Raw genomic sequence first — 14,473 nt, 5'->3', positions numbered from 1 at the left:
AATAATTGGACTACGCGAATAATAATTACATGCGTATCACTAACAAAATATGATTTTTGAATAACACGTTACCTTGCGTCGTAGAGGCCACTACAATGGGCACAGTGTTAATCCACCAGAATCTTTGATCGTCTCTGCCCGCTTATTCTTGTCTCTGATTTCCGTGAGTCTGTTGTGGTATACTGTATTCCCTGCCCCAACCCATAGCTTATATATATATATCCTTGTCAGTCATCACTCGTGCGAGTCTGATAAATGTATTTGTGAACTTGTTTGTGATTAACTCCAATACAAGTACAGTACAAATAGATTGTAACATGCAGATGGTGTCTTTCATGAGCAACTGCGTACATTTATGTAAATATGCATATATTAATAAACATTAAATATAAAGTTAAATATGAAGATCTGGTAAGTGTCTCTCCAATTTCCCCGTTCTGTGAGCTTTTATGTCCGTTCTACAAACTTTACAACGTGCCTTATTTCCATCCTCTTTCACTTCCGCTAACCATTTTTTAAACAGGGGATCCTTTAACCAGGCAGACTGAAAAATTTTCGAGTAGTTTGACCACCTCTTCATTTCTAGATCACATAGGCTGACTAATCGAATACGTACATTTTGCACTGAACCTCTGCGGGCCGAGATGCGAACAAAACGATCTAGCACGTCTGTTAATTTTCATATTCGAATACGTACATTTCGTACTGTGCATCTGTGGGCCGAGAAGGGAGCAGGACGATCTAGCACGTTGAATACGTTCCTGTTAATTTTCATCCTACGTAGGGCCGTCAGTACTGTCACTCAGTACCACCAAGCCGAAACGTGCTTACCGCTCTCTGAGTATTATGGGATAGCTTATCGGTTAACGGAGCCTAAACGGTAGCAGATTTTTTGCTGGTAAGCTACCGTCAAGGTTGTTACCGATAAAACCCGTAACTACCGGTAGCTGCCCACCACTACCGTCACTCAGTACCACCAAGCCGAGACGTGCTTACCGCTCCACGAGTGTTTGGTATAGCTTATCGGATAACGGAACCTTAACGGTAGCAGAATTATTGCCGGTAAGCTACCGTCAAGGCTGTTACCGATAAAGCCGGTAACTTTACCGGTAGCAGCCCACCACTAGTGCCTGAGAGTTGCAGGCTATTGTGGTTGTAGCTGTCTAGTGATGGATACTTTAGAAAGAATGTTGTAGGTCAGTAATGAGATCTAATTAGGTGTTACTCATTCCGTTGAAAGAAACCCAGCGTTTCAAATTTTGTAGAGGAGCCTGTCCGTAGCCCGGAGGTTGAACTTTGTTTTGGGTTGGGATACTTGAAATAAAAAGAGCATTTCAAATCACAATAGCCCCTTAAGATCTAGGAAGTAGTTGACAGGAAATACTGATGTTTTAGATCACTTCCAAGTATTAAATGAAGAGTTAGTGTAGGATTAGGTATGTATCAATTAATTTGCCTTTTTTTTTCAAATCGCTACTGATGTTACTGTTGATTTGCGGTATAATTTATATCTGATAATCTGGGGTTGAAAATACTCGGAATTATAAGAACTAGTTGGTGATATAAGAATTGCATCTTTGAGATGCAATGTAAACTGAGCTAATTCTTGGTAAATGTAAAGATGCTCATCCTCGAGATTTAAAAGTCACTGCAGGCATGACATTGAATTTGCTGTATTCATATATGGGGTTCAAAAGACTTAGGATGTTAAGGACTAGCCAGTGATGTAGTGAATGATTGCAGACGTGTGTGAATATCTAAAATTATGCAGTCATTAATATACATTATTATAAACATATATGTATATATATATACATATATAAAATACATATATGTGGATCATGTCAAGAACAGTGACCCCAATGATCCTCATCTAAAGAATGGCTATCCCAACATAACACAACCCAGCCCACAGTATTCCCTAATTCAGATAATGTCAAGATTAGCGAACCCAACATATCTATATCAAAAACAGCAAACCTGATTATAGTAATGTAAAGAATAACAAACCTAATAATCTTTTAAAGAATAGCGAACCCTGCTGTGATTGTGTTCTCTAATCTTGGGTATGGTCAGAATTGGAGAAAACTGCTTGTTTGATCGTTTATTTGAATAATGTTGTCCTTGTTTCTCTCATTAATCACTGGCTTTGCACTCCTCTTTAATTCAAAATACTTATTTCCCAATGCAGTCCCCAGATATGACTGGTATGGTATGGGGGTTGGGGTTGGTACAAACAAGTGTTTTCTGATTGAAACAGAACACCCGATTTAATGAAATCAACAGGAAAACTGTTGTAAAAAAAAAAATCAAATCTAATAGCCTGTTGGGTCTCTTGTGGATATTAGGATTTACATCATCAAGTGTAGTGTGACTTTGGATAGTGTTTTTTCACCTAATTTACCTGAAGTTCATTGCGTGAAGCTCTTGTAAACCAGTAAGGTGATATTTTCTAGTGTCAGGTATTATGTACAAAATGCCACAAGACAAAGATAATCCCTGTATAAAAACACAAACAATTGCATATTTAGCACTTCTATTTTATTTCCTAACACAGAAATAGAAAACTGGACATATAATGTTAAAATAGATTAAGGTGATGACGTCAAATTGTTGATGTTCCAGGTTGATCGGATGTTGAAACTGGTACCTGCAGAGAATTTCTCATTTCATCTTGGGAGACTTTTTTGAAAGTTCTTTTACTCCCATCTCCGACATTTCTATGTAGGTTGGCAGGTTGCATCCTGTGCAATTATTGGCCACATTATTGTCTTCCCTTCTTAGGGAATTAATTAGGGTGTCCATACAGAGGAGGTATTATTTTCTAACGAAAATAATAATAATAACAATTATAAAATAATAATAAAATGAAAAATAGAATAGTAGTTGTTCCATTTTTCATACTGTGCATGATGGCTTTATATTACTTTGGTCATACTCTGATTTAAGACTTCATTTCTAATCAGACAATTCTAAAGGTTTAAAAAAATTATCTATTCTTGTTATCATACTATATATCCATTTAATTTTTGTATGGTTTTAATGGATATATGGAATAGAAGTGCAAAAATATACTTTTTGTGCAATTTTGATAAGTGAAATAGAAGTGCAAAATATAATGGTGATTTTATTCTTGATGCATATGAATTATTTATTCTACATCTATAGAAATTGTTTTATGATGATAAGCAAGAAAATGTAGGATAGTAGACATTGTCATGTGGCATTTTGTTGCATATCCTTTCCAGCTTCTCAGTTTCTGTATTAATGACCATTTCTCTTATGATTCTATAGATGGTCAGTAGGTCACCTATTTTTCTTCTTTGTTTCAGAGTTGGCATTTCCAACTTTAACAATCTCTTCATATGGCAGTTTTGAATGTGTTGGGACCATATTTGTAATTGCTGTTTAGATTCTTTCAATTTTCTTTATCTTTTTAAGTACTGGGTGTCCATAATGTTGCTGGATACTGTACTCCAGTTTTGGCCTTATCAGTGTGATTACAAGTTTCTTTACCATTCCTTTGTCCATGTAGGTAAAGGCCCCCTTTGTTGGTCATAGCAGTTTTTTCTATCTGTTTATCAGGTGCCATGTCCTTTGTGATAATCACTCCAAGGTCTTTTTCAGAACTCACTACTTTCTTTACTTCCTTTGCACCAATTTTATATTGTTATGATATTCTGTGAGTAACCTGGTTTACAAATATCCTTTTTATAGTGACAGTTCTGTATTACTGACATTTTCTTAGCTAGTGAAACTTCATAAAATTATTTCAATGGTTAATGGAGCAAAAAATAAATAAATATATGAAATGAAAATAAGTAAATAAATAAAATGAAATAAAAATACATACATATACCAAAGGCTTTTTTCCCCCTTACACGGGGGGTAGCCAAAAAGAAAAAGGCATAGAAATCACTCCCACCCATTTCATTTCCAATATATTCCACTCCCCTCCACCCTCCTCCCTCCCTCCTATCTTGGCACCTCCTGGATGACAGGTCATCCCTGCATCCTGTCCAGTGCCCTGGGTCAGAAGCAGTGTCGCAAGATACAGCACATAAATTCAGGGACCCCCCTCTCGGTCCCCTCATGCAGAAAAGGAAAAGATGGGGAGAAATCGCTTCGGACTGCATCAAATTTTTCCTCATACATACTTCCTCACCCCCCATCCCCCACCCACTCCCTCTCACGCATCACAGCATCATCTATACACAACCCCTCTCCATTCACCCCTATCTTCTGTCCTCTCCTGTCCTTCCCCTACAGACATTCCTCTCTTTTGTAAAGCCCCTTTCACCCCATCCATCCATCTCATCCTAGGATGCCCCCTTATATTCCCTCCTTCCACCTCCGCCTTCCACACTTCTTTTACTAATCTTTCTTCACTCATTCTTTCCATTTGTCCAAACCATCCTAATACTCTTTCATCAACCCTATCTCCCAGCTCCCTTTCCACCCCTGTTCTCCTCCTCACCTCCTCATTTCTCACTCTATCTAGCCTAGTAACCCCTATCATACTTCTCAGACATTTCATATCAAACACATTCAGACTCCTTCTCTCTTCCTCTCTCATGTTCCATGTTTCTGTCCCGTACAATGCTGTTGGCACAATCACTCCTTCATATAACCTCCTCTTAGCATCATTCCCAGATGTCTATTTCTCATTACACTTTTTAATCCACCAAGGCATTTACTCGCTTCTCTCAATGTACATTCTACCTCCACCCCCACTCCTCCCTTTCCTGTCACATTCGCACCCAAGTACCTCAAACTATCCACTTCCTCCAGTTTCTCACCCTTAATGCTCACTTCCAGCCTACTGTCACTCTCTCCCATTATACATCTCATTACCTTACTTTTGCCCACTTTTATCTTCAGCTTCCTTCTTTCACACACCTTCTCATACTCTGTCACTAACTTCCTCAATCCCTCCTCTGATCCTGCTACAAGCACAGTGTCGTCAGCAAGCAATAGTTTGCTCACCTCCCATTTTTCTCCATTTTCTTTAATCATCTCCAACCCCTGACCCACTAACCTTGCATTCACCTGTCGCACCATCCCATCCATGTATAGATTGAATAGTCAGGGTGACATAACACATCCCTGATGAAGTCCCACCTTTACCTCAAACCATTCACTCTCTCCATTTCTAATCCTAACGCAAGCTCTACTACTCTCATAAAAACTCTTGACTGCTCTTAACAGCTTTCCTCCTATCCCATATATCTGCAGTACCTCCCACAGTTACCACTGGGGGTGGTTCAAGGAGGGAGTCACAAAGTGTGCAAGGATGGTGTGTGGAACAAGAAGGTCAGGAGGAAATAGAAGGAAGGGTAGTGAATGGTGGGATGAGGAAATGAAGAAGGTTGTAGAAGAGAAGAAGAGAGCTTACACAGATTGGTTACAAAATAGGACAAGGGAGTCATATGAGACGTACAGGGAAAAGAAAAGAGAAGTAAAGAAAAAGGTAAAGGAGGCAAAGAGGAGAGCAGATGTAAAATGGGGTAAGAGTATGACAGAAAATTTTGAAAGTAATAAAAAGATGTTTTGGAAAGAAATTAAGAGAGGAAGAAGAGGCGAATCAAGAAGAGAAGAAAAGGTAAAAGGTGCAGATGGAGAGATGATAATGAAGGAGAAGGCAGTAAGGGGAAGATGGGCAGAATATTTTAGGGAGTTGCTTAATGTGAAGGAGGATAGGGAGGGAAAGATAGCTGCAGTGGGAAATGCTAAGAAAATGGAAGTGATGAGTGAGGAAAATGTAGGAGAAATAAGGAAGGATGAAGTGAAGGCAGCAGTTAAGATGATGAAAGTAGGTAAGGCTCCTGGTATGGATGGATGCCATGCAGAATGTCTTGAAAAAGGAGATACAGTGATGGTGGACTGGTTGGTGAGGTTATTTAATGTTTGCTGGAGAGAAGGTAGAGTGCCAGAGGACTGGAGGAGTGCTTGTATAGTTCCACTTTACAAGGGAAAAGGGGACAAGTGTGAATGTAGTAGTTTCAGAGGTATTAGCTTGTTAAGTGTAGTTGGGAATGCATATGGGAGGATCTTGATTGAGAGGATTAGGAGAGGAACAGAGGGAGTAATTGGTGAGGAACAGTGTGGGTTTAGGACAGGTAGGTTGTGTAGATCAGATCTTTGTGGTAAGACAGATATTTGAGAAAGCTATAGGAAAGGGGAAGGATGTTTTCTGGGCCTTTATGGATCTGGAAACGGCTTATGATAGGGTAGACAGAAAGGCACTGTGGGAGGTTATGCGGATATACGGGATAGGAGGAAAGCTTCTGGGAGCTGTCAAGAGTTTTTATGAGAGTAGTAGAGCTTGTGTCAGGATTAGAAATGGAGAGAGTGAGTGGTTTGAGGTAAAGGTGGGACTTCTTCAGGGATGCGTTTTGTCACCCTAGCTGTTCAACTTATACATGGATGGGGTGGTGCGAGAGGTGAATGCAAGGGTAGTGGGTCAGGGATTGGAGATGGTTAAGGAAAATGGAAAAAAGTGGGAGGTGAGGCAGCTGTTGTTTGCGGACGACATTGCGCTTGTGGCAGGATCGGAGGAGGGATTGAGGAAGTTGGTGACAGTGTTTGGGAGAGTGTGTGATAGAAGAAAGCTGAAGATAAATGTGGGTAAAAGTAAGGTGATGAGATGTACAAGGAGTGAAAGTGGCAGTAATCTGGAAGTGAGCATTAAGGGAGAGCAACTGGAGGAGGTGGATGGTTTTAGATATTTGGGTGCAAATGTGGCAGGAAAAGGTGGAGTAAAGATGGAGGTAGAATGTAGATTGAGAGAAGCGAGTAAATGCCTTGGTTTAAAAAGTGTAATGAGGAATAGAAATTTGGGAATGAATGCTAAGAGGAGACTGTATGAAGGAGTGATTGTGCCAACAGCAATGTATGGAGCAGAAACATGGAACATAAAAGAGGAAGAGAGAAGGAACTTGAATGTGTTTGAGATGAAGTGTCTGAGAAGTATGATGGGGGTTACTAGGCTAGATAGAGTGAGAAATGAGGTGAGGAGGAGAACAGGGGTGGAAAGGGAGCTGGGAGATAGGGTTGATGAAAGAGTATTAGGATGGTTTGGACACATGGAATGAATGAGTGAAGAAAGGCTAGTAAAAGAGGTATGGAAGGCAGATGTGGAGGGAGTGAACATGAGGGGACGTCCTAGGATGAGATGGATGGATGGGGTGAAGGGGGCTTTGGGGAAGAGGGGAATGTCTGTTGAGGAAGGACGGGAGAGGACAGAAGACAGGGGTGAATGGAGAATGGTTGTATATGGAAAATGTTGTGATGCATGAGGTGGAATGGACGGGGGAATGGGGGGTGAGGTGGTGTGTGTGAGCAAAAATGTTGACGCAGCCCTAAGGGATTTCTCCCCATCCTCTCCTTTATATGGGAGGACGGAGAGGGGGGTCGCCGATTTTATGAAGCGGCCTTGCTGTGGATGTGCTGTGTCCTGCGACACTGCTTCTGACCCAGGGCAGTGGACAGGGTGCAGAGATGACCCGTCATCTAGGAGGTGCTAAGATGGGAGGGAGGGTGTGAGGGGTGTGGAGTGTTTTCGGGGATGGAATGGGTGGGAATGATTTTATGCCTTGTCCTTTTTTGGCTACCTCCCTGGTAAGGGGGAAAAAGTCTTGGTATATGTATGTATGTACCTCCCACAGTGCCTTCCTGTTGCAATTATGGACACCCTAGTTCTTCATTGGTTTGCAAGCCTTTTCCAGATCCATAAAAGCCCACAAAACATCCTTACCTTTTCCTATACCTTTCTCACATATCTGTCTTACCACAAAAATCTGATCTACACAACCCCTACTTGTCCTAAAACCACACTGTTCCTAACCAATTACTCCCTCTGTTCCTCTCCTAATCCTCTCAATCAAGACCCTCCCTAAGCCTTCTCAACTACACTTAACAATCTAATCCCTCTGTAACTACTATACTCACACTTGTCTCCCTTTCCTTTGTAAAGCGGAACTATACAGGCATTCCTCCAGTTCTCCGGCACTCTACCCTCTCTTAAACAAACATTAAATAACCTCACCAGCCAGTCCACCATAACTGTACTTCCTTTCTTCAGACATTCTGCATGGCATCCATCCATACCAGGTACCTTACCTGCTTTCATCATCTTAATAGCTGCTTCCACTTCATCCTTCCCTATTTCTCCTCCATTTTCCTCATTCATCACTCATTTTCTTAGCATTTCTCACTGCAACTACCTTTACTTCCCTATCCTCCTTCACATTTAGCAACTCCCTAAAATACTCTGCCCACCTTCCTCTCACTGCCTTCTCTTCCATTATCATCTCTCCATGTGCACCTTTTACCTTTTCTTCTCTACTTGATTCGCCTCCTCTTCCTCTTTTAATTTCCTTCCAAAGCATCTTTTTATTACTTTCAAAACTTTCTGTCATACTCTAAATTAAATAAATAAAAACATGGCACAGGTAGAGAATATTGTTAGGGATCTTACAATCTTTAAGGTCATCATAAGAGATTGTACTCTGTTAAGTTATCTAGAGAAAAGATGTAATTTAGTGGATCTATTACTGGTGTGTCAAGTTCAAAAATTGAATTATTTACTTGCATTGGGAAGGGCATCAGTTTGTATAGGTTGAATCTAAATTCAGAAGCAAAAGGAACCTCTGTTGTTATTGAAGAAACACTTAAGTATGCAGTTTACATGGGATAATAGAATGATAGCTTTACTTCACCAAAGAAAGGTTGGAAATTACAATCTTTCTTAGGTGAGTTAATTATCCTTACAAGTTGGGGCATTGGGACAAGGTAGGACACGACTTGACCAGAATTTGAGACAATCAAATCTTGTACAATGGATTCCAGGACACACAGGATTCCAATTCATTACTTTGAGGATAATTGACTTGCATATTAATTTTGTTTGCCTTAAGTAACTTACATAATTCTTCCAAGATTTTGTTGATAAATTCAGCTGCATTGTCTGAAACTAAGATCTTGGGAGTTGTGGAATTACAGATTACTTGTGCATATATTACTGAAGCAATTGTTTTGGCTCTCTCATTTGGAATGGGTTGTAAAATACAAAATCTTGACAGATAATCAATGGCAAGAAACACATATATCCCTTTTCAGACAACTCAAGTGTATCTAAGTGAATTTTTCCTGAGGTTTATGTGGTATAGGATATGATAGCACAGGAGCAGACTTATGTGTATTTCCTTTTACCTCCGTACATCTCAAGCAATTGTCAATATGTAAGTGAATATCTCTTTTCATGCCTAGCCTAAAGTATTTAACTGTGATTTCACTAAGATCCCTTACTCAGCCTGACATATTGTCATGCCCTCTTTTTTTAATGTTGCAAATCCTATTATAGAAAATAACATAAAAGTCAGTTTTATCTAAAGTTTTAAATGACTTTGTATTAGTCCTTGCAATGAGTAATGGATTAGTTCCAAGATTTTTATTCCTAGATTCAACCTTTTAAGCATTTTACTGGTTATAACATTTATTACAGATCCTGTATCAATTAATATTTGAATAGGTCTTTTGAATAAATCTACTCACAATGATGGGTCCTACAGAAGTCCTTCCAATTGTTATAGTAAACGAGAGAAAAAAAAAATCTCCTGTGTTGTTGATCTCTTTTTCATCCCTTTTCAGTACCCTATAATGTCTGTCCCTCTAAGGTTAGCTCTGCAGTGTTGTTTTATTTTGTGTCTTGTGGGGTTTTTACTCCTGTTTCTGGGTGAATACAACAAAAATTTGGCATTCCTCTTCAATCCTGTGTTCTGTGGTCCTACTCAATTGTGATACAAACAGAAAGTTGGGTTTCTACAATGATATTCATGATGACTCATATTTTCAGTTCCTGCAAATAATCTCATAATTGCTGTCCCAATTTCCTACAATTATGGCGCTCAGTCTAGTGTTCCTTGAGGTGCTTCTAACTCTATGTTAAAATCCTCTGTTTCTGTAATCGCTCCTAACTTTCCTAGTTTCTTTATTGTTGCATTATTAATGTCATGACATATGGAATATTTGCTTTACTATCTTGGTAACCTTGTAAAAGATAATCTCCCCTATGTCTCCCCTACCCTTCTCAGGATCTACATTTTCTTTCAACATTTCTATCTTTTTCCTTTCATCTGGCGTAATTTTTGTCACTATTATCCAGTATATTTTTTATCACTATTAGTATATCAATTATATTAATGAATCAATTTACCTCTATTGTATTGACTAGGGCCCCCGAGAGGAAAAAATGTGCTGATGCGAGATGATTGTGTTGCACCATACTATACATTCTGAGATAAGAAGTCGTGTATGTTGGCTATCGCTAAAATATTTGGCACGTGGAAATCCCTATCAGCTTCAAAGCAACAATCAAAATTCATGCATAATTGCCCACTTTAATTTTCAATTTTGATATTCTTGGGTCCCTAGACTCTTATGGGCCCTGGTGTGGTGCACTGGTTGCATCCCCTCTTGAAGGGCCTGGTACTGACTTCGAGGTAATAACCTCTTGATGGAGAAATTCTGTGATCATTCTATTATAATTACAAGTATAATACATGTAAGTTTCTACCTTCACTGTTGATGATGTCGATTTGAATAGGCTCCTTCTCTTCAACTCGACACATATGTGTGCACACGTCAGCAACTCATCCTTTTCCTTGTAGTCGTCCCTATCCTTCACTAGATCATTCTCGCACCAGTGTGGGGATTTGCGTGCACTACGTTGTCCCGTCTGTTGCTTGGAGTTTGTGAGTAGTTGCTTGCATTTTCTTTTGTAGACAAATGATTGTGCTTTGTTCCTTCAAAGATGTTGCTTGCGATGATAGTTTGGCTGCAGCAATACTCTACATATGTGGAAGCACGTATGCCGCAGTACATTCTTTATATGTAGTCTTTAAATATGTGCACTGAGTGTTTCTCATCAGAAACGTTTTAATTGCGTGCGTTGAGTGTTTCTTCGGAAACATTTTATTTTTCGTGTGTTGAGTGTTTCTTTTCAGAGATGATTTATCAGTGTGTGTCCTTTCCTTTGCTACTGCCACTGTCACCACTCTCACCACTGTTGCCACCCTTGTGGCCCTTGTTAACATAGCAAAAAGCTTGGCGGGATGCTTTGTCTTCCTTTTTGTTTGCCGTTAGCTCAAGAATTCATCTGCAAAATACTCCCTATGTAACGTACACAAGATTTTGACAGCAAAGCAAGTAGTGTGCCTCTACATTAAAGGTTGCTTTAATTGGCCTAGTTCTTCATTGGTTCCGAACGCCGCTGCCAAATTTGTAGATAGAATGAAGGCGACATATCATACGTGTTTAGTGTTTACATTCTCTCATGTCAGACATGCAATTACTATAGATTTAAAGTTACAAATTAGTGAACACCACAACTGAATCTGGAGAAAATTGTGTTGTCATTCTGATTTACAAGTAAAATAGAGAATAGACATACTGTAAATTTGTCACTAATTTAAATGTAATTAATTTGTAGTGGCTGTTCTCAAGGTGAATGTGGTACTCGATAAGATAATCTGAAAAGTTTGTTTTAGTACTGATTGATTGAGGGGCAGGGTTGAGTCTACCCCCCATGTAGGTATAAGTGGTGACAGTTTAGGTATGGTTGGTAGGTCATTTATTTTTCACTCACAAGTGTCAGAAATTGTAATTTTATGCATAGAGTTTTGGCATTGTCACAACAAAATTAACTCGTGTTATTGACACATGAAAAAATAGCAGTGTAAATCAATATCGGATTTAGATGCATCCCACTATGAAACTATAATATCTGACACTAGGAAGTGTGTGGCTTCAGTCAAAACCATCACCTTTGCCATGTGTGCTTGACTTGGACTGTTGGGGTAAGTAATTAAAAGTCTCTCCTCTGAATAGGAGAGAAGTATGGAATTTCAACCCACAAGTTCTAGGCGAAAGGGTGTAGGGTGGGCGAAATGTATGCTTTGACTCTGCCACCCACTTTATAGGAGGAAAGGGTATGTTGGTTTGTAGTATTGTCAACAGTTGCAACTGCTACACGGATTGGACAGTGGTTCATGTCATAGAATTAATCTGTTTACATTGTGAAATATTATGGATGAGTCGAAGCAAACAACACTTATAATGACCAGTGGACAATTTTTGGTGTTTCCACTATATGAATTTGATATAATGTGTGTATTGTCGTGACCAACTAAGTGATCAGTGACCAATGTTAACATTGGTGGTTGTTGGCGAATTGTGTGGGTACGTAGGTGGGCACCTATTCGATGGTTGGGACAATGTAATTGGTGTGGATGTAATGTGCACGCATCCCATTTTCATGAGTGTTTTTCATAATCGATATTACTATGTGCTTTTTAGGTAAAATATTCTTATGATAGGGGATGGCATGTATGAAATGGTTTGTGTACAAAACTCCCACAAATCTCAAAAAGTTAATGACAATCTTATGATTATATATATATTCTTTTCTTTTCTTTCAGAAAGGTAACTATCAACATTTGTGTGGGAAAGTTATCCATAGATTCCATGTATTGGTCATACAGCAAAGAAAACCTGATGTGACATCTATAGCTCAGCTATCTCACAAGTCATCTTAAATATCAAGTGATGACCCACACAGGAGAGAAGCCTTTCTAATGTGACCTATATTATGCAGTTTTCTCACCGAAAGATCATCACATATATCACATGATGACCCACATAGTAGAGAAGCCTTTCCAGTGTGACTTGTGTGATTCTGCTTTCTCACAAAAGCGCAATGTCAGATATCATATGATGCTCCACACAGGAGAGAAACCTTTCCAGTGTGACTTGTAATTTCAAACTTCACATGATGACCCACACAGGAGAGAAGCCGTTCCAGTGTGTCACGTGTTATTCCGCTTTCTCACAAAAGGATGATCTCAAACGTCACATGATGACCCACACAGGAGAGAAGCCATTTCACTGTAACACGTGTGATTCCGCTTTCTCACATAAGGGTCACCTCAAAAGTCACATGATGACCCACACAGGAGAGAAGCCATTTCAGTGTGACATGTGTGAGTCTGCTTTCTCACGAAAGAGTAATCTCAAATGTCACATGATGACCCACACAGGAGAGAAGCTATTTCAGTGTGGCATGTGTGATTCTGCTTTCTCCCATAAGAGTACTCTCAAAAGTCACATGATGGTCCACACAGGAGAGAAGCCGTTCCAGTGTGACTTGTGTGATTCCGCTTTCTCACAAAAGGGTAATCTCAAACTTCACATGATGACCCACACAGGAGAGAAGCCATTTCATTGTGGCATGTGTGATTCAGCTTTCTCACAAAAGGGTGATCTCAAACGTCACATTATGACCCACACAGGCGAGAAGCCGTTTCAGTGTGACATGTGTGATTCTGCTTTCTCACAAAAGGGTAATCTCAAACTTCACATGATGACCCACTCAGGAGAGAAACCGTTCCAGTGTGACACGTGTGATTCCGCTTTCTCGAAAAAGGATGATCTCAAACGTCACATGATGACCCACACAGGAGAGAAGCCATTCCAGTGTGCCATGTGTGATTCCGCTTTCTCACGCAAGGGTGATCTCAAACTTCACATGATGACCCACACAGGAGAGAAGTCTTTCCAGTGTGACATGTGTGATTCCGCTTTCTCACAAAAGGGTCATCTCAAACAGCACATGATGACCCACACAGGAGAGAATCCATTGTAGTGTGGCATATGTGATTCTGCTCTCTCACGAAAGAGTGATCTCAAATGTCACATGAGGCTCCACACAGGAGAGAGGCCTTTCCAGTGTGACCTGTGTGATTGCGCTTACTCACAAAAGGGTCATCTCAAACAGCACATGAGGAGCCACAGAGGAGAGAAGCCATTTCAGTGTGGCATGTGTGATTCTGCTTTCTCACAAAAGAGTTACCTCAAACGTCACATGATGACCCACACAGGAGAGAAGCCTTTCCGGTGTGACACGTGTGATTCTACTTTCTCACATAAGGGTGATCTCAAACGTCACATGATGACCCACACGGGAGAGAAGCCTTTCCAGTGTGACATGTGTGATTCCGCTTTCTCAAGAAAGCGTGATCTCAAACGTCACATGATGACCCACACATGAGCGAAGCCATTTCAGTGTGACCTGTGTGATTTTGTTTTCTCACGAACGAGTCATTTCAAATGTCACATGACCCACACAGGAGAGAAGCATTTCCAAAGTGACTTGTGTGATTCCACTCTTTCACAAAAGGGTCACCTCAAATGCCACATGATGATTCACACAGGAGAGAAGCCTTTCCAGTGTGACTTGTGTGATTGTGCTTTCTCACAAAAGCGTGGTCTCAAACATCATATGATGACCTACACTGGAGAGAAGCCTTTCCAATGTGACACGTGTGATTCTGCTTTCTATCAAAAGAGCGATCATAAATGCCACATGATTATCCATGCTGAAGAAAAGCAGTTCCAGTGTTACCTGTACAATAAA

The 14,473-nt window shown here is 40.0% G+C and overlaps 1 protein-coding gene across 1 annotated transcript; it reads left to right on the top strand.

Moving 5' to 3' along the window:
• The first annotated feature begins 1,273 nt into the window (after positions 1–1,273).
• Positions 1,274–13,802, top strand: LOC143022782 (uncharacterized). Its single transcript, XM_076181144.1, has 2 exons — positions 1,274–1,436; positions 12,480–13,802. Exon 2 carries the CDS (start codon positions 12,830–12,832, stop codon positions 13,700–13,702), a length of 873 nt encoding a protein of 290 aa, XP_076037259.1. The 5' UTR covers positions 1,274–1,436; positions 12,480–12,829; the 3' UTR covers positions 13,703–13,802.
• Positions 13,803–14,473: the final 671 nt, after the last annotated feature.

The sequence above is a fragment of the Oratosquilla oratoria genome, unplaced genomic scaffold (assembly GCF_046742065.1).
Source record: "Oratosquilla oratoria isolate Oo_2021 unplaced genomic scaffold, ASM4674206v1 SCAFFOLD175, whole genome shotgun sequence".
NCBI lineage: Eukaryota > Metazoa > Arthropoda > Malacostraca > Stomatopoda > Squillidae > Oratosquilla > Oratosquilla oratoria.
This window is presented reverse-complemented; position numbering and strand designations above follow the sequence as displayed.

Bases quoted from the DNA above. Each gene is read 5' to 3' on its own strand.
- LOC143022782 (XM_076181144.1), top strand. From the start codon at position 12,830: ATGATGACCCACACAGGAGAGAAGCCGTTCCAGTGTGTCACGTGTTAT.